Below are 24,842 nucleotides of genomic sequence, written 5' to 3'. Positions count from 1 at the left end.
ACAGTATTTATCTTTCTCTGTCTCTTTTCACTTATCGTAAAGCCTTCAGGATTCATCCACGTTGTCCAGTACAGAATTTCCCTTCATGTTATGGTTCAATAAGATGCTGTTGAATATACATACCACATTTTCTTTATCTATTCCTTTATCAACGAAACTCAAGCCATAAAAACAATTGAATTATATTTTAAATGAAGTTATATATCAATAAAATTGTTGTAGAATGGTAGGAAGGGAGAACGTGAGGGATGAAGGAGGAGAAGAAGGAAAGAAAAAAGGGAAGAGAAAAAGCAAAAATAGTAGTGTACATACATAATGAGAAGAAAAATGGATCCAGAAATGAAAATTTTAAGAGCTTCTTGGTATTTTCCACAAAGGGATCTCGTGGGTTGTTGAGGGAATCAATGTTCACTCCAAACGATGTGCTAGTAATCACATCCATGCTGTAGGCCCCCAAGATGCTGAGTAGAGAAAGAAAGGCATGGATACGTAAAATCAGCATCTTTACCATCCTTATCCAACACAGACAGGAGGAAGTACATGTAGATTCTGATGCCCAGGCAAGACAAGAGCCACACTTTCAGAACCACCTGCTGGATCATCTAAAGAGTCTATATATGATCACTCTCACTCATGAAGTGGTCATGAGGTGTCAATGATGCAGCTGGCCCTGTGCTAAGATGGTGATACTATGGCAAGTCAGACACACCTCTTAGCTCCATGAGCTCAGTCATGAGCTCCGACCCAGGCAAATTACAGTAGTGTGTTTTGAGCATGGACAATAGAAGCCGGATTAGCACTGTGTCTGGGCAGAGTAAATGGTGGAATATTAACCCTTCCTAGGGGAGTCAAGAAGGGTGAAACTGATCTGGACCTTTTCTCACCACAGTATCTATGCTCAGAGCTGATTCTTCTTCAGCACATTACAGAACAGCAACACCACAATCTGTGCTGCCAGGAATGTCATCCCTTCTTCTCTACACCCCTGCTAAGGCTCCTGAAAGACCCTCTCTTCCTCAACTCCAGTGATCAGAGCTTTCCCTGAGGACACACTCATATCTGGAAAATATAAGAACTAAGAATGTTCCTGGTCAAAAAATATGTACCAGATCACTCCAATATTGATTTATGGGATGTCATAGATAAGTGATCATATTCCACTAGTTTTCCTAGGACAGTGCCAGTGTACATCTGATCATCCTGCATAATTTAAAAATATCACAGTTTAGGCAAAAAAAAAAAAAATATATATATATATATATATATATATAGTACCCTAACATGTGCAGGGCCTTCTCTCCTTTGTTACTGAAGGAAGGACAAGTGGTCGTAAAGTTAATATTTAATGTTTTGCTAATATCCTCAACAAAATCAGGAAGGGCTTTAAGTTGTTCTAAGTTCCACATGATAACTTCCCTGTCCCACCCACTGCCCACCAATATGTACAAAATGCCTTCTCCTCCCACCATTCCATACTCTCTACATACAATGATTCGTCAAATTATGTTTCCTCTTTTCAAACAATGTTATTTTTGTCTTCCAGAATATCCAAGGGGACAATCAAGCAGATAACTTAATCCCGCCTCACGTACACAGAAGAAGACCCTTTCTCTCCTGACCTCCCTGCCTTTTGAGGGGTGCTACCTCTTCTTGGGTGGCCCACTGGACTTGTAGCACCACATGCCTACTTCTGTTTGTTCACTGGACTAACTCAACAGTGGGAATTTGGCTTTGTGGCAGCAGCTGGAAAGTGTCATGACAGAGCCAGAAGCTCAGCAGGTGCAGCTCTACTTACTCTTTCAAGTTGACGGGCTTGCCTTTCTCTGCCTCCTTCCTCAGGTTCCTCACCAACACATCTCCATACTGGCCAACGATGGGGAACATCTACACACAAATACAATATCGCCTGAAGTTAAATCAGAAAATCAAGTCCTAGAATGATATGGCTTTCACAAACATGGAACAATGTTTTTTGTCATTTTTTTTAAGTAGTCATTTTTTTAAATAACATATCTTATTATGTCTCTTCTAGGACATGAAAATAAAATACCCCTTTTAAAAAGCCCAAATTCAGCAAACTACCCCTAAGAGATGGACTATGGTCTTAGTTTCTATCTGTGCCCAGGTGCATTCCTTAACTTCCTAACTGAAAGTCCTCCCTTTCTTACCTCCTTGAGTTTTCCACTGGTGAAGGTTGGAGACAGCACTGTTCGTATTCTCTTCCATTGTTCATCTTCAGACAGAGAGATGGCACTTTTCATAAATCCCACTGGACCAAAAGACTAGAGTCAAAGCAAAAGACATTTTGCCTTATATAAGTTTTGAAGGTCTCTCAAGGGATGTGGAAAATTTGTTAAGCGGGCAGAAATTATTCAACAAATATTTACTGCCTATCTAATTAGTAGCAGGCCCTATGCCAGATGCTCAATAAATATTTATCCCAAATGCCTAGCTTCCTGCAAGGCTGAAGGAGACATCCAGCCACCTGATATGCTTTCCAGACTTCTTTCCACTCTTCTATTCCAGTATTTCCAGACTTCTATTCCAATCTTCTTTTTAAAGTAAATGCAGTTGGGGAAATCTGGTAGGGAAACTACTCCTCCAGGGGAATACACAAGATTAACACTAGTACTTCTCCTAAACTGTGCAGAGTAGAAATGGATTGGTAGAGATAGCCAGAGAGCCCTGGCAAACTGTATGCTGTCTCAGACCAGTTCTGTCTTCACATATATCTGTAGCAGGAGCAACTCAAAAACAGATGTCTTGATATGGTGATTTAAAAAAAAAAAACAGTATAGTTAACACTAAAAATATTAGGAATCTGGAGTGTCTGAGAGGCTCAGTCAGTTAAACATCTGACTCTTGATTTTGGTCCAGGTCATGATCTCACAGTTTGTGGGATCAAGTGCCATGTCAGGATACTTGCTGTCAGCACAGAGTCTGCTTGGGATTCTCTCTCCATCTCTCTGCCCCTCCCCCACGCTCGCTCAAGCTCTCTCACTCTCTTTCTCAAAATAAGTAAATAAACTTAAAAAAAAGATTAGGAATCTATCTGCTATTCTGAATAAATAATGCAGGTACATGGAAAACTATTCCCCCTGTATTTCCCTAAAGGGACAGAAGGAAAAAGAGTGAGAGAATTCTATTTCTCAGTAGGGACTGGTCTATCAAGCCAAACAGCTCAAATCTTTCTTCCATCTTCCAAAACTATATTTTGTTTCAATATAGATATCTCCAATACCCAGTCACATTTAAAACTCACAAACTAGGGACAGAGGAAATCTTCCTCAACTTAATAAAGAGCATCTAAAAAACCCCACAGCTAACATCACCTCAATGATGTTAGACTGATATGACATCAACAAGATGATGCAACGGGTCATGCCAGCCTCTGTCACCCCACAAAGAACAAGAGTTAGACAGCTATCCACAAACAAAAATAGGCCTAAGAGCTTTGGAGTCCATTTAAGAAGCTTCAACCTCACCATAGAGCAAAACTCCTGAGAATAACTGCACAGGAAGAGTAGTGAGAATAGCTTCATTCTGCCTGCATCACCCCAGGCCCCAGGCCAGCACTGCTCAGCACCAGGAAGACACTCCTCAGACTGAGAGGGGCCCCTGCTGGGTAGCGGACAGAAGCGTAAGGGATCACTGGTGCCGGCCTTTCAGGGCATGGCACAAGAGACCCACTTTGGTTTCAAACTTCCCGGAAACTGACACAGCTGACACATCTAGAGACAGTTAGAACAAAAAAGGGCAGGACTACCAGTATCAGCTAAGTGGCATGTATAACCATGGTTCTCTGTGTCCTGCTCTGCAGAAGACCCTACAAACCTTAGCTGCTAAGGAACAAGCAGCTGGTACAGCACTGTGCACCTTCTAAAGATTTTGCTGCTGAGAGTCCCACAGGTTTTCACATTGGTATGTTCCAGCTCCCTGAGTCCTGCTCTGCCCCATCTTCCCTCACTTGAGTTGCCTCCGCCAGTGTCACCACCAACACCCTGAGCCTGGAATCTGCACCAGCAGCCAGCCCTGGCCTCTGTGACTGGGCATATGTACAAAGCAGCCCAGGCCCCAGCTGTTTCTCAGGTGTCTGAGCCAGGCCTGACTCCTGTCACTGGAATGCACTACCACTTGAGACCACAGCTAAACCCTGAAGCTGTAAAACTACACGGCCTGTGTGAACTCCAGTCATGAGCCCCGACTGCTGTGCATGAACAAGTAGCTAGCCCTGAAGCCACCTGAGTGCCCAAAGACATCCCAGGCACTCAAAGCTACCTTTGTACCCACAGTTGGCCATGGTCCCCACCAGTGGTCCCAGCAGAGTTTTGAGCATGTGCCTGCTCTCAGCTTCCACAGATGAGCATATGCATAGCTCCAATTCTGGCCAACATTCTGCTTGCTCCAATCTCCTGGCACTGGATCTGGTGGTGCTACTGAAGACCCCAACAGCTGTGCAGCCACAAAGAACCCTCCATGCTCTTGCCGCCAATGACATGCAGTGGCTAACATGGCCACCAGTTGCCTAATCAACTATGTCCTCCTGGATTAGTTTAAATTATCCAGTCAGAGTAGGGTAAAAAAAAGAAGAAGAAGAAGAAGAAGAAGAAGAAGAAGAAGAAGAAGAAGAAGAAGAAGAAGGAGGAGGAGGAGGAGGAGGAGGAGGAGGAGGAGGAGGAGGAGAAAAGAAAAGAAAAGAAAAGAAAAGAAAAGAAAAGAAAAGAAAAGAAAAGAAAAGAAAAGAAAAGAAAAGAAAAGAAAATAACTGGGGGAAAAAAGCCTACAGGACTTATAGGACACCATCAAGTGAAACAATATTCACATATGGAAGACTCAATGGTAGAAGGAAAAAGTGGGAAGAATGCTTACTTAAAGAAACAATGGCTAGGGGCGCCTGCATTGCTGGTCGGTTGAGCATCCGACTTCTCTCAGGTCATGGTCTTGCGGTTCGTGGGTTCGAGCCCTGCGTTGGGCTCTGTGCTGACAGCTCAGAGTCTAGAGCCTCCTTTAGATTCTGTGTCTCACTCTTTCTGCCCCTTCCCTGCTCGTGCTGTCTCTCTCTGTCTCTCAAAAATGAATAAATGTTTTTTAAAAAAATTTGTTTTAAAAAAACAATGGCTGAAAACTTCCCAAACCCAGGGAAATATATGGAGATCTTAAGACATGAAGTGTGGAGCTTGGGAAGAAGATGGCGGTGTAGGAGGACACTGGGCTCACCGCGTCCTGCTGATCACTTAGATTCCACCTACACCTGCCTAAATAACCCAGAAAACCGCCAGAGGATTAGCAAAACGGAGTCTCCGGAGCCAAGCGCAGACGAGAGGCCCACGGAAGAGGGTAGGAAGGGCGGCGAGGCGGTGCGCGCTCCACGGGCTGGCGGGAGGGAGCCGGGGCGGAGGGGCGGCTCGCCAGCCAAGCAGAGCCCCCGAGTCTGGCTGGCAAAAGCGGAGGGGCTGGAGGGACGCAGTGTGTTCCGACAGCAAGCGCGACTTAGCGTCTGGGAGGTCATAAGTTAACAGCTCTTCTCAGAAAGCGGGAAGGCTGGAGGACAAAGGGAGGGAGAGCTGCTGAGCCCCTGGACGACAGAGCTCAGTTTGGTGGGGAACAAAGGCGCTCACCAGCGCCATCTCCCCCGCCGATCCGCCAGCCAAAATCCCAAAGGGAACCAGTTCCTGCCAGGGAACTTGCTGGCTCCGCCCAAACACCCAACTCTGTGCTTCTGCGGAGCCAAACCTCCGGCAGCGGCAGCGGATCTGACTCCCTCCCACTGCCACAGGGCCCCTCCTGAAGTGGATAACCTAAGGAGAAGTGAGCTAAGCCTGCCCCTCCTGCCCCCGTGCACCTTGCCTACCCACCCCAGCTAATACGCCAGATCCCCAGCACCACAAGCCTGGCAGTGTGCAAGTAGCCCAGACGGGCCACGCCACCCCACAGTGAATCCCGCCCCTAGGAGAGGGGAAGAGAAGGCACACACCAGTCTGACTGTGGCCCCAGCGGTGGGCTGGGGGCAGACATCGGGTCTGACTGCGGCTCCACCCACCAACTCCAGTTATACACCACAGCACAGGGGAAGTGCCCTGCAGGTCCTCACCACTCCAGGGACTATCCAAAATGACCAAACGGAAGAATTCCCCTCAGAAGAATCTCCAGGAAATAACAACAGCTAATGAACTGATCAAAAAGGATTTAAATAATATAACAGAAAGTGAATTTAGAATAATAGTCATAAAATTAATCGCTGGGCTTGAAAACAGTATAGAGGACAGCAGAGAATCTCTTGCTACAGAGATCAAGGGACTAAGGAACAGTCACGAGGAGCTGAAAAGCGCTTTAAACGAAATGCAAAACAAAATGGAAACGACGACAGCTCGGATTGAAGAGGCAGAGGAGAGAATAGGTGAACTAGAGGATAAAGTTATGGAAAAAGAGGAAGCTAAGAGAAAGAGAGATAAAAAAATCCAGGAGTATGAGGGGAAAATTAGAGAACTAAGTGATACACTAAAAAGAAATAATATACGCATAATTGGTATCCCAGAGGAGGAAGAGAGAGGGAAAGGTGCTGAAGGGGTACTTGAAGAAATTATAGCTGAGAACTTCCCTGAACTGGGGAAGGAAAAAGGCGTTGAAATCCAAGAGGCACAGAGAACTCCCTTCAGACGTAACTTGAATCGATCTTCTGCACGACATATCATAGTGAAACTGGCAAAATAGAAGGATAAAGAGAAAATTCTGAAAGCAGCAAGGGGTAAACGTGCCCTCACATATAAAGGGAGACCTATAAGACTCGTGACTGATCTCTCTTTTGAAACTTGGCAGGCCAGAAAGGATTGGCACGAGATTTTCAGTGTGCTAAACAGGAAAAATATGCAGCCGAGAATCCTTTATCCAGCAAATCTGTCAGTTAGAATAGAAGGAGAGATAAAGGTCTTCCCAAACAAACAAAAACTGAAGGAATTCGTCACCACTAAACCAGCCCTACAAGAGATCCTAAGGGGGATCCTGTGAGACAAAGTACCAGAGACATCACTACAAGCATAAAACATACAGACATCACAATGACTCTAAACCCGTATCTTTCTATAATAACACTGAATGTAAATGGATTAAATGCGCCAACCAAAAGACATAGGGTATCAGAATGGATAAAAAAACAAGACCCATCTATTTGCTGTCTACAAGAGACTCATTTTAGATCTGAGGACACCTTTAGATTGAGAGTGAGGGGATGGAGAACTATTTATCATGCTACTGGAAGCCAAAAGAACGCTGGAGTAGCCATACTTACATCAGACAAACTAGACTTTAAATTAAAGGCTGTAACAAGAGATGAAGAAGGGCATTATATAATAATTATAGGGTCTATCCATCAGGAAGAGCTAACAATTATAAATGTCTATGCGCCGAATACCAGAGCCCCCAAATATATAAAACAATTACTCATAAACATAAGCAACCTTATTGATAAGAATGTGGTAATTGCAGGGGACTTTAACACCCCACTTACAGAAATGGATAGATCATCTAGACACACGGTCAATAAAGAAACAAGGGCCCTGAATGATACATTGGATCAGATGGACTTGACAGATATATTTAGAACTCTGCACCCCAAAGCAACAGAATATACTTTCTTCTCGAGTGCACATGGCACATTCTTCAAGATAGATCATACACTGGGTCACAAAACAGCCCTTCATAAGTTTACAAGAATTGAAATCATACCATGCATACTTTCAGACCACAATGCTATGAAACTTGAAATCAACCACAGGAAAAAGTCTGGAAAACCTTCAAAAGCATGGAGGTTAAAGAACACCCTACTAAAGAATGAGTGGGTCAACCAGGCAATTGAGAAGAAATTAAAAAATATATGGAAACAAACGAAAATGAAAATACAACAATCCAAACGCTTTGGGGCGCAGCGAAGGCAGTCCTGAGAGGAATATACATTGCAATCCAGGGCTATCTCAAGAAACAAGAAAAATCCCAAGTGCAAAATCTAACAGCACACCTAAAGGAAATAGAAGCAGAACAGCAAAGGCAGCCTAAACCCAGCAGAAAAAGAGAAATAATAAAGATCAGAGCAGAAATAAACAATATAGAATCTAAAAAACTGTAGAGCAGATCAACAAAACCAAGAGTTGGTTTTTTGAAAAAATAAACAAAATTGACAAACCTCTAGCCAGGCTTCTCAAAAAGAAAAGGGAGATGACCCAAATAGATAAAATCATGAATGAAAATGGGATTACTACAACCAATCCCTCAGAGATACAAACAATTATCAGGGAATACTATGAAAAATTATATGCCAACAAATTGGACAACCTGGAAGAAATGGACAAATTCCTAAACACCCACACTCTGCCAAAAGTCAATCAGGAGGAAATAGAAAGCATGAACAGACCCATAACCAGCAAAGAAATTGAATCGGTTATCAAAAATCTCCCAACAAATAAGAGTCCAGGACCAGATGGCTTCCCAGGGGAGTTCTACCAGATGTTTAAAGCAGAGATAATACCTATCCTTCTCAAGCTATTCCAAGAACTAGAAAGGGAAGAAAAACTTCCAGACTCATTCTATGAAGCCAGTATTACTTTGATTCCTAAACCAGACAGAGACCCAGTAAAAAAAGAGAACTACAGGCCAATATCCCTGATGAATGTGGATGCAAAAATTCTCAATAAGATACTAGCAAATCGAATTCAACGGCATATAAAAGGAATTATTCACCATGATCAAGTGGGATTCATTCCTGGGATGCAGGGCTGGTTCAACATTTGCAAATCAATCAACGTGATACATCACATTAACAAAAAAAAAGAGAAGAACCATATGATCCTGTCAATCAATGCAGAAAAGGCCTTTGGCAAAATCCAGCACCCTTTCTTAATAAAAACCCTTGAGAAAGTCGGGATAGAAGGAACATACTTAAAGATCATAAAAGCCATTTATGAAAAGCCCACAGCTAACATCATCCTCAACGGGGAAAAACTGAGAGCTTTTCCCCTGAGATCAGGAACACGACAGGGATGCCCACTCTCACCGCTGTTGTTGAACATGGTGCTGGAAGTTCTAGCATCAGCAATCAGACAACAAAAGGAAATCAAAGGCATCAAAATTGGCAAAGATGAAGTCAAGCTTTTGCTTTTTGCAGATGACATGATATTATACATGGAAAATCTGATAGACTCCACCAAAAGTCTGCTAGAACTGATACATGAATTCAGCAAAGTTGCAAGATACAAAATCAATGTACAGAAATCAGTTGCATTCTTATACACTGACAATGAAGCAACAGAAAGACAAATAAAGAAACTGATCCCATTCACAATTGCACCAAGAAGCATAAAATACCTAGGAATAAATCTAACCAAAGATGTAAAAGATCTGTAGGCTGAAAACTATAGAAAGCTTATGAAGGTAATTGAAGAAGATATAAAGAAATGGAAAGACATTCCCTGCTCATAGATTGGAAGAATAAATATTGTCAAAATGTCAATACTACCCAAAGCTATCTACACATTCAATGCAATCCCAATCAAAATTGCACCAGCATTCTTCTCCAAGCTAGAACAAGCAATCCTAAAATTCATATGGAAGCACAAAAGGCCCCGAATAGCCAAAGTAATTTTGAAGAAGAAGACCAAAGCAGGAGGCATCACAATCCCAGACTTTAGCCTCTACTACAAAGCTGTCATCATCAAGACAGCATGGTATGGGCACAAAAACAGACACATAGACCAATGGAATAGAATAGAAACCCCAGAACTAGACCCACAAATGTATGGCCAACTCATCTTTGACAAAGCAGGAAAGAACATCCAGTGGAAAAAAGACAGTCTCTTTACCAAATGGTGCTGGGAGAACTGGACAGCAACATGCAGAAGATTGAAACTAGACCACTTTCTCACACCATTCACAAAAATAAACTCAAAATGGATAAAGGACCTGAATGTGAGACAGGAAACCATCAAAACCTTAGAGGAGAAAGCAGGAAAAGACCTCTCTGACCTCAGCCGTAGCAATCTCTTACTCGACACATCCCCAAAGGCAAGGGAATTAAAAGCAAAAGTGAATTACTGGGACCTTATGAAGATAAAAAGCTTCTGCACAGCAAAGGAAACAACCAACAAAACTAAAAGGCAACCAACGGAATGGGAAAAGATATTTGCAAATGACATATCGGACAAAGGGCTAGTATCCAAAATCTATAAAGAGCTCACCAAACTCCACACCCAAAAAACAAATAACCCAGTGAAGAAATGGGCAGAAAACATGAAAAGACACCTCTCTAAATAAGACATCCGGATGGCCAACAGGCACATGAAAAGATGTTCAGCGCCGCTCCTTATCAGGGAAATACAAATCAAAACCACACTCAGATATTACCTCACACCAGTCAGAGTGGCCAAAATGAACAAATCAGGAGACTATAGATGCTGGAGAGGATGTGGGGAAACGGGAACCCTCTTGCACTGTTGGTGGGAATGCAAATTGGTGCAGCCGCTCTGGAAAGCAGTGTGGAGGTTCCTCAGAAAATTAAAAATAGACCTACCCTATGACCCAGCAATAGCACTGCTAGGAATTTATCCAAGGGATACAGGAGTACTGATGCATAGGGGCACTTGTACCCCAATGTTTATAGCAGCACTCTCAACAATAGCCAAATTATGGAAAGAGCCTAAATGTCCATCCACTGATGAATGGATAAAGAAATTGTGGTTTATATACACAATGGAATACTACGTGGCAATGAGAAAAAATGAAATATGGCCTTTTGTAGCAACGTGGATGGAACTGGAGAGTGTGATGCTAAGTGAAATAAGCCATACAGAGAAAGACAGATACCATATGGTTTCACTCTTATGTGGATCCTGAGAAACCTAACAGAAACCCATGGGGGAGGGGAAGGAAAAAAAAAAAAAAAGAGGTTAGAGTGGGAGAGAGCCAAAGCATAAGAGACTGTTAAAAACTGAGAACAAACTGAGGGTTGATGGGGGGTGGGAGGGAGGGGAGGGTGGGTGATGGGTATTGAGGAGGGCACCTTTTGGGATGAGCACTGGGTGTTGTATGGAAACCAATTTGACAATAAATTTCATATATTAAAAAAAAATAATAAGATAAAAAAAAAAAGACATGAAGCGTAAAAGTCCCCTATAAGATTGAATCCAAAATAGACTTCACCAAGGCACATTATAATAAAACTGTCAAAAATTAAAAACCAAAAAAATCTTGAAAGGATCAGGAGAAACAGAGCTCATCACATACAAGGGGACATCCATGAGGCTATCAGCTGATTCCTCAACAGAAATCTTGAGAGCCAGAAGTTAGTGGGTGATTTATTCAAAGTGTTGAAAAAAAAAATACCAACCAAGAATACTTACCCAGAAAAGAAGACCTTCTGAAGAGAGAGAATTTGGGGTGCCTGGGTGGATCTGTTGGTTAAGTGTCTTGATTTTGGCTCAGGTCACAATCTCACGATTAGTGCGATCGAGCCTAGCATCAGGCTTTGGACTGTTAGCATGGAGCCTGCTTCAGATTCTCTCTCTACCCCTCTCTGCCCCTCTCCTGCTTACTCTCTCTCTCTCAAAATAAATTAAAATAAACTTAAAAAAAAGAAATGAGAGATAAGGATATTTCCAGAGCATCAAAAGTGGAAAGAATTAATCACCACTAAATCTGCATTATAAGAAAGACTAAAGGGAGTTCTTCAAGCTGAAAAAAAAGGACACTTACTAGTAACATGAAATCACATGAAAGTCTAAAACCTCACTGGTAAATGTAAATATATAGTTAAATTCAGAACACAGTGATATTGTACTGGTGATAGCCAAATCATTATAACTCTAGTGAAAGGTTAAAAGACAAATAATTAAAATAATAATTTGTTAATTTGTTAAATACACAATATAAAAATATGTAAATTGTTACATCAAAAACATAAAATTGGTGGTGGAGGAGTAAAAACATTGAGTTTTTAATGTGAACAAAGTTAAGTTCATATTAGCTTAAAATAGACTGCTGTATCTATAAGATGTTTTATGTAGACCTCCTAAGGTAGGTGTTTTTTGTAAGCAAAAACCTAGAGTAGACACAGAAAAGATAAAGAGGAAAAACAGAAGCATACCACTATTTAAAAAAAAAGCAACATAAAATCACAAAGGAAGACAGGAGAAAGGAACAATGATCTATGAAACATCTGGACTGCTGAAATGACAACAGTAAGTCCTAACCTATCAATAATTACTTTAAGTTAAAAAAAAATTACTTTAAGTGTAAATGGACAGATGAATGGATAAAGAAAATGGAATATTACTTAGCCTTAAAAAGGAAGGAAATCCTGCCATTTCCAATAGGATGGATGAATCTGGACAGCATGGGCAAGATACTAAGAGAACAAAACTAGACACAGAAGGACAGGTATCTCATGATCCCACTTATAAGTGGAATCTAGAAAAATAAAGTCAAGCTCAGTATAGTGGGTAGGTGATAATTATCAGAGGCTGGGTCAGAGGGCAAGGGACAGATACTAATCAAACAATGTAAACTTTTGGTTATAAGATGACTAAGTTCTAGAGACTGAATATACTGCATGGTGATTATAATTATTAACATTGTACTGTATACCTGAAATTTGCTAAAAAAAAAATACATCTTCCATGTTCTTAACACACACACAAAATAACTCTGGGTGGTGATGGTTACATTAATTCACTTGTCACACTCATTTCATAATAATACATAAATCAAAACATCACAAACATATACAGTTTCATTGTAAATATATATATCTGAATTTTTAAGTGGAAAAAGACTGAATATTTCCTCCTAACATCAGGAACAAGGCAAAAATGTTCACTCTCACCACTCTTATTCAACATTGTAGTAGAAATCCTAGCTAATGCAATAAGACAAAGCAAGGAAATAAAAGGCATACAGATTGGAAAAATAAACATCAGAGTGTCCTTTTTTCAAGTGACATAATTGTCAATGTAGAAAATATTGAGGAATATAAAAAAAAGAGCCCTCAAGGTACCTGGGTAGTTCAGTTGGTTAAGTGTCCAGATCTGGATTTTGGCTCAGGTCATGATCTCACAGTTCATGAACTGGAGCCCCACATTGGGCTCTGGGCTGAGATTGCAGAGCCTGCTTGGGATTCTCTCTATCTCTCTCAAAATAAATAAACTTTAGGAAAAAAAGACCACTGCATCAAATAAATGAACTAAGCTAGGCTGTAGGAAACAAAATCAACACAAAAACCAATCACATTTCTATATAATAACAAGAATATGTCAAAACCCATTAAAACACAACAATTATAAACACTCAAAGAAGGCAAAATACTTTAGGTGCACATTTAACAAAACGTATGAGATCTCTATGCAGAGGGCAAAATGTTGGTGAAAAGAATAAGAGAAAACCTAAATAAACACATACTGTGTTCATACATTGAGAGACATGACGAGGTAAAGATACAGATTTTCCACAAATTGATTGATAGGATTAAATCATGTCTTCCAAAGCCTTGGAAAATATTATATAAACATAGATAAGCTAGTTATAAGTTTGTACTGTAAGGCAAAGGCACTGGAATAACTAACACAATTCTAACAAAAATAAAATGGGAGGAATCACTGGACATATGTTTAGAGGTACTATATGGCTACAGTAATCAGGACAGCCTGGCACCAGTGCAGGGATAGATACAAGGATCAAAGAACAGAACTGGGAATGAGAAACACACACACACACACACACACACACACACACACACACACACACACACACACACAGAGGCACCACTGAATTTTGATATTGGTACAAAAGCAATTCAGTGCAGGAAGTACAGCCTTTTCACACTGGTGCTGGAGCCATTAGACATTCAAGGGCTAAAAACAAAGATCTTTGACCTAAACTTCACACCTCACAATTAACACTAAAATTAACACAAAACAGATCACAGACTTAAATGTAAAACACAAAACTATACAAAACTATATACTTAAATGTAAAACATAAAACTAAATACTTGGAGAAAATCTTTGCGACTTAGGGCTAGGTGAAGAGTTTTCAAACTTGATGCCAAAGTCATAACCCATAAAAGGAAAAAACGAATAAACTGGCCTTATGAAAATAAAAAATAATGTTTGCTCTGCTGAAGACCCTGATACAACGAATAGACAAGCTACACACCGTGCCTACAAAAGAATAGTAAGAGGGAGACTTTTGGTGATGGAACAGCTCTGTAACATGATTGTGGTGGTAGATACACTAATCTACAAGTAAGATAAATGTTCAGACAGCAACACACACACACACACAAATGGGTAAACATAAAACTGCTGGAATCTGAATAAGCTCTGTGGCTAGAACCAATGACAAATTCTGCTTTGATACTGTCCTATATAGTTAAGATACTGTCTTAGAGAAAACAGCTTGAAGGCCACATGACATGACATGTCCTGGGACAATTTCCAGTAAATCCATTATTATTTCGAAATAAAAGTTTTATAAATAACTATGTAAATTTAAAATAAATCCATGCCTACCCGCCGGTTTGTGAAGACAGAATAGCATTCTTTCACTAGTACTGTTTTGATCATGTCCGGATCTGTGATCGCCAACACTGGCTGTCGCCCATCATAAAACCTATGTCAGGGAAACAGAGCTGATTAAATTTAACGTGCCAGTTTCTGCAGTGGCAGCCACTCTTGGAAGTCCAGACTTTTAACCTGATGTTACCTAACCCATTCCACAGTCAGAAATAACATTAGAACCTTTATTAAGTCCATGTGTTTACATGGGTATTTCTGGGACTATTCCCTATAATTTTTTGTATGGTAAAACTATTTCAAATATTTTAGAAGTACTTCAAACATTTCAAATATTTTATATATATTATCAAAGAAGAAGTTAGGTTAGTAAATAACTGGGGGCAAGTAAATTATCTAAGAACGAAAAAATAATGAAGGAGAATCCACCCACTCAGTCACTAAAAATTATAATTTTGAAGATATATCAATACATGAAATGAACATGACATAATATTAGATGAAAATTGTAGACACAATGATCACAAATATGTAAGATATGTCTGCATATGAAGAGACTTGGAATGCTCAAAAAGGGATGGCAAAATTATGAATTACTTCTTTGCTCTATTTTCTAAAATATGCTTCCTAGTTACATTTTAAAGGAAATATTATTTAAATATTAAAGAGAAATCCTTGGTAGCATTAACTCAGAAAAATTTGAAACAAAAAACAAAGAGGATAAAGAAACACAAGCAACATGTAAATTCATTTTAGATATATTTTCCTTTATTACTTATATTTATTTTTATAGGTGGGTCCCAAGTGTGAATCCCTTGGGCTCCATATAGGTGACAACCCTTAGTAGCAGGGCAAGTCCACTTGTGACACATGTATCACACAAAGCTGACTCCTTATATGTGATCCTGACCTCCTGACTGTCCATATGACCCATTAATGGGAACCAGCCACTGGCATGAGTTTTAGATTACACTTAATTACAGCATTCTCTGGCATCGTGTTTTCTACTACAAATCATTTGCATTTGTTAGAACAAAATGGAAGATATTCCATAAGTCCCCTATTCTTCCTTTGATGTCACAGAGGAACTTCAAATGCTTTGTGATCAGATATAAAAATGGAGGAGAACCACTGCACTAAATGCTCCCCGTCTGCAAAAAGTATTCTAAAACTCAGAAGGTTTCAGTGCAAATCAAGTATATTTAGTGTTGAAGCAGTGATAGTAGTTACTGAAGTGGCACTTAGGTCAGCTCTCCCATCAACCTGATCATCTTTTTTGGGTGATTTCCTACATCTTTGTTTGTTAAAACAAGACAAGCGTGGACAAGGGACAGTGGTTTGGAGTTACCCTCTCTTTTCATGATCTCACAGCCCTAATACGACTTCTACTACCAGTTAAATTCGGATTCTTGCACCCCACCCCACATCCTCCAAATTCTGTGTTAATGGAGGATGGAAACCAAGAATATGCATTTTTAGCAAGCCCTCCTAGGTGATCCTTATCCATAGCCAAGCATGAGAACCATTTACTGACTCTAGCCAGAGCTGACCAGTACTGAATGTAGGAGGGACACTGAAAATAAACCAGTGGCAATCCAGAGATCTGTGTTCTCTCTATTCCTTCATGTTGCTTATGGGCCACACCAACTCAGCAGAGCCCTATGGATTCTGAGGACTTGACCGGAGAAGATAAAGAGGTACAACACTGGCTGTGAGCGGCCCAGCACCACACTATACCTCTCACACTGCTTCAGCAAACCTCTAGCCAACCTCATTGGAAGCATCCACTGCAAGCCGCTGAGGCCATACTACAAAATCCCAAGTACATCAGCCCACCAGGGAAATACTGTGCTTTAGAAATTTCCTACATCTCTTCCAGTCTATAGAATTGGAAAAAGAAATACTTGACTATAGTTCTATCAGAAAGTCTTGGCTTAGTACTAAAATGCAAAACAAAACAAACTACACACTTGCAGACAGAGTAAGAAAAGAGCTGAGCAGAAATGGTTTTCCATTCTGTTTACAAAAGCCCTTCTATCAAAAGCACATATTAATCCAAAATATAAAGGATATCCTGCAGCTCTCCAGACCCGATTCATATTTGGACTTGTCCACCTTGTCACACATGCAATCCTGGGAAAGGGAGGTTTCAGGAGTTTTAATTAGAGGGCTTCATCCCAAGGGGCTCTCGACTGAGGCTGTCTACACTGTGAGGGCCTCATCATAACAAGCCTATCCACTGGAAGTTTCCAGATTACTCACCCCCACATTCTTCCATACGTTCTAAAACATTTCTCATCAAATTCACAAAAACCCTGCAAGGAGAAACAAAACATATTAAAACAAACTAAATGTACTGAGCCTTACCTCTAAAGGACACAAAAACAATTCAGATCACATGAAATGTGGCTTACTACCTCTCATTGGCAGATAGAGGGAAGCTCTTATTCACAGGCATCTTATGGGAAAGGAGAAAACAGCAGATATGAAATGGAGAAGTTCAAGTCTCTCTTGAGTTGTCTGCTAGTACTGTAGATACTGAACATCTTAGCCCATCTATGAAGACCCTGTAACCTCTGTCTTTCTGACATGTTTGGCTTGTGCATGGGTGTCTCTAAATGTCATAGCCATCTGAATTATTACCTTCAGGGACATGTGAGGAAATGGAAGCTGAGGGAAAGTCAGCATGGCCCCTTGTTCATTGATCTCATGAGCCTTACTAGATTTCCAGAAGATTTAGGAAATTAAGACACCTGTGCCCTCTTTCAGTCTAGCAGATCTACATGAAGTCTAACACATGTTTGTTGAGTGAGAAAGTGAGAGATGAATGGAGGAATGACAAAGTGGGCTCACTTCCAGTTCTCACACAGAAAAGAGGGGACAGTGCCACCAATCCACAAAAGATGGTGCAAATTAAAACGCTTGCTCTGAGTTTTCACTTACGTCACTTCAAAATCAGGAAACAACAAAACTTCCTGTCTCTATGTTTCAGCAGTAATTTTGATGTTTTAACTATGCAAAACAGGGTCCAAAATGTGGGTTCATGTACTAAGGAGTTGATTTGGGAAAAGTGGAAAGGAGATTATTGCTTTTTCAGAGAGGAAAAAGTCCAGGAAGTTCTTAACGATAACTGGGCACTGAAGGCCAGGAGAAGTGGAATCTGAGGAACGAGCCTCAGGTCTGTGGGAAAGGAACTCTGAGGCAGAGAGCAGTGTGTAATATAGACTCTGCCTACTTGTCTTCTGGACATGAGCTTCTACCTTCTGTTCAGGAGCCAGGCCTGGGATGAGGCATCAGAGCTGGATTAACCATATGGCTCCTCAACATTCAGTCTGTGTGTCTGCTAGTACATTCCATTCAGTTACTTTAAATCTTTAATAGTTTTGTCAAAACAACTCTTTTCTAGTGATTTTGTATGAGTGGTTCTACCTTTGTGTGAAAAATAAAACACCCACACCCACACCCACACAGATGCAATTCATTTGGAGGTTAAAATCTGAAGTCAATAGACAAGCAACGTCTTGCCTCAGTTAGACCCCCTCCCTGCTCAGACTCACCCATAGGGTGTCTCCTTTGAAGGCAGAGAAGTAAAACAGAAAATTCTGGTTCAACCACTCAAATCCCAAAAGCTGTCACCATTAGCAAAGGATGGGTTAGAGTTATTAAAATAACTGCAGGGGATTGGCAATTCTTAGGAGAATTCAAGTATGTGCAAACTCCCCAAAGGTGAATCTGGAGCTGCCCATAAACTGAAGTTCCAGAGCCATCCAGGAAAACCAAAAGGCTACTCAGAGCTCATGCTATGAACAGGAAAGTCTGACTCTAGCATACAGAGCCTAATGAGCCACCACCAGGGAACCCCTTGACACTTTTCAACTAATAACAAGTACAATTATGCCTTCATGGGAACCTGCACCTGCCAAAGAATTCTTCACGACGCTCCAAGTTGGAACAGCAAGTCCTGTGCTGCATCAGCCAGAGATCTGGACTGCCAGCGCAGGGGAAACCTGAGGCTCCTAAGAACAGACAAGAGAGAGCCCTGGGGTGCACCTGGCCATACGCTGGGTGGAGACTATGACACCATTTCTGGAAAGTCTGAAACCTAAGAACTTCCTGCTGAAACCTAAGAACTTCCTGCTGAGGAGTATTTTTAATATGGAACTAAGCTGGAATTTGCAACCATAAGAAGCAAAAGAGGGAGCTGGGAGCTCAAACAACACCCACCTGACGGTACCCCAGAGCAGTTCCCAAAAAAGGCAGAGGTTTTGGCCCAGGAATTCCCAGCTTCTTAAAAAGTCCATGTGTGTGGGTCCCATATCTATAAAGTTAAAGAGAAAGCCTGGTCACAGGGATGGTGGAAGAGGTGCGGGGACTGGCCCATCACTGACGCAGAACCAGAACAGGTAAGAGAGGAGGTAACACGTAGGGAAGAAATAATAACGTCAATTCCAATGGCAATTGTTACATTCATTCATCATCTCCTTTCCCTTCTCCACTGTAGACCCCAAACAGTAATAATAATGATGATGATTAGCTAAGAGCAGCTGAAAATTTAACAGTCCCAATCCTAGACTGAACACTTGAAAAATGTTTCCATACTTGAGATCTCCTGAAAAGTTCATGCTGAATTCTTCCAGGAAATTCATTCATGCCTATTTAGTAAATGACTCTTCCATGATTTTAGAGATTGTCATTCTAGGAAGGAAGAGAAAAAAATTTTTATGCTCCAATGATGAGAGTTTGCTTAATTATATCCACTCAGTAACAGAGGGTTAAGAACATCAAAATGTTCTTAACAGTTTGCTCAGAGACCTTTCTTCTTTTCCCTCCTTGTAGTCCCTGTTGCTATTTGGGGTCTGGGGTCCTTTTTTGTTTTGTGTTTTTCTTTTTGAGAGAGAGAGAAAGCATGAGCAAGGAAGAGAGGGAGAGAAAGAGAGAGAATCTTACACTCGGTACAGAGCCCAATGCAGGACTCTATCCCATGACCATGGGATCATGACCTGAGCGCAAATCATAGTTGGACACTCAACCAGTGGGGCCACTCAGGGGCCCCTGGGGTCTGATCCTACTTGAATCTATCTTTATAGAGGCCTGGAGCAACCAGTGTTCTTATTTCTGTACAATTAAAACTGTGTCCCAGCCTCAACTGGCTTCATAGAAAAGTGGGATGCTTTCAGCTCCACGTAAGTCTCTGTTGTCAGACATTCTGGTTCTCTTGAGCTGCAGAGAAGGGGGACTGAAGTTGGAAACTAAGTCCTTTCCCAACCTGTTCCAGGATACTGGGAAACCCACCACTGAAAGGAATTCCTCTGCTAATGATTTTGATTTTCCTCCTGTACTGTAACATAGAGGGAAAAAACATATTTAATATCCAAATTTGCTTTCAGGGCTATGTCTTTGCAGCCTGCTGGCAGATTTCTTATCGAGGGAGGAAGAAATCTCTATACTGATGCTAACCTTCCCAGACACTAGAAGGAAAACCTGAAATGAATAAAATTTCAAGATTTCTGCCAAGTCTCTTCAGCTCTAAAAGTACTCATTTAGGGTAAGGAGTTCTGCATATCACAAGGTCGGGGAGTGGCCAGGAGAGGGGCACAGAAAAGAGGGAAGAGTCCACTCTGAAGAGGAAGGTGAGGCATGTCCAGCCACCCTGGAAGTCTGGGTGCACTTGTGTACACGATGCTTGGTGGCAGGAGGGAGGGGAGCAGGAGCCACCTGAGAGACACAGGCCCAATTCTTTTACATGTGTCCTTAGCGGACACAGAGCAGGAAGGTGAATATAATGAGACAAGACCCAAGTCAGTCCTCTGCCTCCAGAATCCCCAGATCCTGAGATGGGGATGAGGACCCCGAGCACAGGAGCCTATTGATTTTAATCTGTCTCTGGTGAATTCTGCTTGATGAGTCTAGGTCCCAACAGGGGCTGAATCAGAAGATCATCGCCAGGAGCAAATAATATCTCTCAGCCCTCCTAACTACAGAAATTGGAGTTGGGGCATGGGGGTACTCCTTCTGCAGATCTGAGGGACATCAATAATAACCCCTTATGTGTTTCTAGCTTGTGTGAAGCACCCAACACTTCAGGAACTTCCTTTTGTTAACTCTTCATCCACAGAACAGACAAGAAAAAGGGGTAGAGGTTGCTGATTAGCAAGGTTCCAGAGGCGATGGGCCTGAACAGTTACTCACAGATAGAGGAGCACCAGGCTGGTAGCCAGAAGAAGCCAGGTTTCTATGGAAAAGCTTGGGATCAGGTCCATGGCCACTTTCCCTCTGTGAATCTCCTCTACTCTCTCTCAGCAGTGTGCGCCAGTCTTTGCTGGCCTGTGCGTGTGGAGCTTTCCTTCCCACCAGCAGTGATTCAGTGAGGCTGGAATGTATATACTGAAGAGGGGGTGGGACTGGAGCCCCAGCTGGTATAACAGCTACCTGTGCTCCACCTGAAGGTGCCTCCCCACCCACGAGTGTTGGCAAAGCATCATGGACACTCCCAGTTTGACCTTTAAGTTCATATTCTGCGGGAAATCAATAAACAACTTAATCAGTGTTATCAGTAATCTCAAAGGTTTGAGAAACTCAGGTAAAGTCACTGTTCTTAAGTCTCTAACCTGTCCTTGTCATCATGGCTGCCTGCACTCCAAAATACTTGAAATCCTTCAAACAACCTGGGTCTACTCATGTTTACTCATGTAGTTTCCTCTGCCTAGAAATGCCCCTGTGTATCCTAGAAGGATCTTACTCCTCCTCAAATCCAGCTGCGACAGAAGCCCCTATTTTGGAGTTTTTCCTCACCAATCTCCTTGAACAGATATAACCACTTCCTTCTCTGCGAAATTTCTGTCTTATGAGCCCAAGTTCTTTTCTTGTTCTCTGTCCTCTCCACCCCTCTCATTGGTCTCCACCCCTATTTGCCTTACAGATAGAAAGTTTCTCACAGGCACAAAGTAGTCATAAAAATTATGTCCTTAGTCTCCAACAAAGCGCTATATGCTCAGGGGGCATTCAGAAAGGTTGATGGAGTTGAGTTGGTAGAGGTTAAATTACTGGGCTTCCAGTATATCCTTTCTGGGAAGATCGTTGGTGACCATGCTAGATACCTAATGGGAGAAATCGATAACAGGGCATCTAGAAATTACACTGGCTCATTAACATCAATCTGACCCATGTTCTTTGTCTGCGTGTCCTGAGAAACCATGGATTGATTGCGTGGCATACCTCTGGATTCTCTGACACAATGGAGCCCTACAAAAAGGTAATTAAGAAAGAAGTGGCTCCAAGCTGGAATACCAACACAGGACAGACATGGGGAGCTGGAAGATGATCCCCAGGAAAAGTAGAAGAGAAAGTCCCAGGAATTCTGAAATATTTCTTTCCCCTTTTGGTGCCTTCACTGGGCATCATTCCAAAGGGTCATGCTATTATCTCCAGTTTGCATTCATAGATACTGAGACTCAGTGACTGCAATTAGCTTCCCAACATTTATTGATCACAAGAATATATTGTAAATAAGCAAACATAGAGAGAGACTGAAAAGTCTTCTGCACTCTACAGTACTGATAATCAACGTCTGCCCTTCCCTGATAAGGGTCACTACGGGAAATAATGAGACCCACAACAAATTGGTTATAATTCTGTTCCTAATCCATGGAGACCCATGGAAAGCACCTGCCTTCTCTGTCTTCCAGGTCACAGGACTCTGCCTCATCTCAATAGGAAAGACAGATGCTAGTCAAGATGGTACTAAGAATATTGTTGGGTGGGATGTCCCTTTCTATGTTCCCCAGCAGAGAGGTACATAGAATATGTGCAAACAAGGAAAGATTCATGTCATCTGCTAATTCTAGATGCTTGATAAAACTTAATGCTCTTGATGCCTGATAAAGCTAATAAACACAAAGTCTTACCTAACACAAAGTTTCACCTAAACACAAAGCTTTTTTTATTTTACTTGGAAACCAGACCTCTGTGGAAACTAATACTCTTTCATCTGCCTCAAAAACCCATGCTCAGCTATGATGGGTTCAGTCATGTGTATGGTCCAGATATACTCAGTACCACATCACTATGTCAAGGCTGTGTCTTTGGGACTATTTCTGGGAATGGGGAAAACAGAAAAATACACATTCCAAGGACAGGAGAGGGTGAGTAGCCTCCAACTGCCTGGGTCCAGCTCATGGGTCATCTATCAGTTGTTCCCAATAGTTGACCTCCTAACTGGCCTGACCCTTGGTCAGCAAACTTAATACACTGTGACCAAGTTGGATTTGACCCTGGAACTCAAGGGTGGCTAACAGAGAAAAATAGAAATATCAGTTATCACATTAACAAATTAAATAAGAAAAGTCTTATCATCAAAATAGTTTTAGAAAAAGTATTTGATAATATTCAACTCCCATTTATAATATAAAAAAAGTTTTAAAGTACTAATAGGGAACTTTCTTAACATGATTAAAGTATCTCCCAAAAAACCTACAGAAAATATCACTCTTCATAGTATAAAAGCACTTCCCTCTTATACCACTTTAATGTTTTACTTTATGCACATACAGCCTTTTCAAAAATAGTAACTGTTTTTAAATAAAGAAAATCTCATCAATTAACTTTTTGCTGCTAATGGGAAAAACATCAGTACTTGTTTTTGTCAAGAACCCAGACTGGGGATCCCATGGTTAACAGTTCAAAAATTACTGAAAAAATTAAATATTTTTCTGCCTTGTAAAACTTCCTGAACTGACTAGCAATGGGCAAAGGGGAAAGGAGAGGACCAGAGGAGAGGGCCAATCATTTGGCCAAGATCATCTAGGTTTACAAGCTGGAGTTCTTGATCTTTCGTTAGAACACAGGCTTCTCTGATAATCAGATGAAAGTAATGACGTATCTCCCTAGAAAATAAACACTCATCAAACATTTATGCCTGTTGTCCCAAGAAATTTCCAAAGATACATGAGTAGCTGCCAAGCCCACTGATTTTTTCCAGACACCCTGCCTCACCAAGTGCACCCTACTCTCAAGCTCCAGCCAATTTTGGTTGGTCACGTGGTTATTCTCAGGGCCATGGAGACCTCTCTATCAGTCTGAATCAGTCTTCACTGTACCTAGTGCTATGACACACCATGGGGCAAAGTGTGAACAAGACTATTACAAAGGGCACTTACGCAAAGGCCCTAGGTGGGGTACTCCACTGTAGTCAGACACTTCCAAAGGAAGGCATCAGGAGCTTGGGGAAGGCAGAGACAAGTGGGATGTGGGGCAGGGCAGGAGTAGGGGGTGGGCAGGAAGGGAGTGGGTTCCCAGAGGAGGTGGCACAGGTTGTACCAGGGACAGAGGAGTATTTGGTCAGAGAAAGAAAAGAGAGGGCATTTCAGCCTGTTATAATGGCCAGCTTACCATCATTATCATTGCTGAGTATGTTTGTCATTTCTTGGTTGCAAGGTACAGTGTCTAAATCAAGCTGACTTTTATGGCTGCTAATAAGGAATTAATCACACCACAGCCCCAGGTAAGCATTCTTTGCTTTCAGGGCCAGGGCTAAGGCCTACTCTGGTCAGCAGGGGGCTGGAGACTGGCCAGGACCTCTGGAAAAAGCCACTGGGCTTGGCAGGCACCACAGTGACCTTTCTTACACTTGTTAGGGTAATTTCTTGGTTTCAAAACATTTGTTGAAGTAGAAGTCATATAATGTAAAATTAACCATTTTAAAGTGAACAATTCAATGTCACTAGTACTGCTTAAGGGAAAAACCACAAGCCCAAGATGGAATCATTTATGCTAGGCCAAGACACCAAACCAGGGCTTAATATGTATCTTAACTGCAATTTCAACCTCTCCAAGCAACGTTGTCTTAACCAGTCAGTCAGGAATCTTCTGGTCAGCACCAGTGAGGTAATCTGTCACATGGGCCACTCTAGAATCCCCAGAGGAAGATAAGATAATTTACCTAATAAGACCCTGCCCTTTCCCCTAGGTTGGATAACCTTGCTGAAACAAACTTTTCTTTTGCTAATAACTTCCTTGCCCACCTCCTGCCTATAAAAATCTTCCATGTTGTACAACTCCTCAAAGAATCTCTCTACTTGCTAGATAGGATGTTGCCTGAAGATTCATGAATTGCTTAATAAAGCCAATGAGATTTTCAAATTTACTCAGTTGAATTTCATTTTTTTTAACAGTACATTCACAATGCTGTGCAACAACTACTTCTATCTAGTTCTGAAAGCATTTCTATTACTCCAAAATAAAATCCTGTGCCCATTAAGCAGATTCTCCCACTTTCTCCTTTCCTCACCCCTG

The 24,842-nt window shown here is 41.5% G+C and overlaps 1 protein-coding gene across 1 annotated transcript in view; it reads right to left on the bottom strand.

Annotated features, from left to right (window-relative positions):
- Positions 1-20,964, bottom strand: part of LOC112859938 (cytochrome P450 3A12) — a 63,732-nt gene extending 42,768 nt beyond the window's left edge. The window contains exons 1-7 of the mRNA XM_086691980.1: positions 20,742-20,964; positions 18,777-18,870; positions 16,815-16,867; positions 14,550-14,649; positions 2,169-2,282; positions 1,796-1,884; positions 313-461 (exon numbers count right to left, since the gene is read on the bottom strand). Of these exons, the coding sequence (XP_086548106.1) occupies positions 313-461; positions 1,796-1,884; positions 2,169-2,282; positions 14,550-14,649; positions 16,815-16,867; positions 18,777-18,870; positions 20,742-20,812 (670 nt within the window). The 5' untranslated portion in view covers positions 20,813-20,964. The remainder of the gene's footprint in view (positions 1-312; positions 462-1,795; positions 1,885-2,168; positions 2,283-14,549; positions 14,650-16,814; positions 16,868-18,776; positions 18,871-20,741) is intronic.
- Positions 20,965-24,842: the final 3,878 nt, after the last annotated feature.

Source organism: Puma concolor, chromosome E3 (genome assembly GCF_028749965.1).
Source record: "Puma concolor isolate L17-30 chromosome E3, mPumCon1.1.hap2, whole genome shotgun sequence".
Lineage (NCBI taxonomy): Eukaryota > Metazoa > Chordata > Mammalia > Carnivora > Felidae > Puma > Puma concolor.
This window is presented reverse-complemented; position numbering and strand designations above follow the sequence as displayed.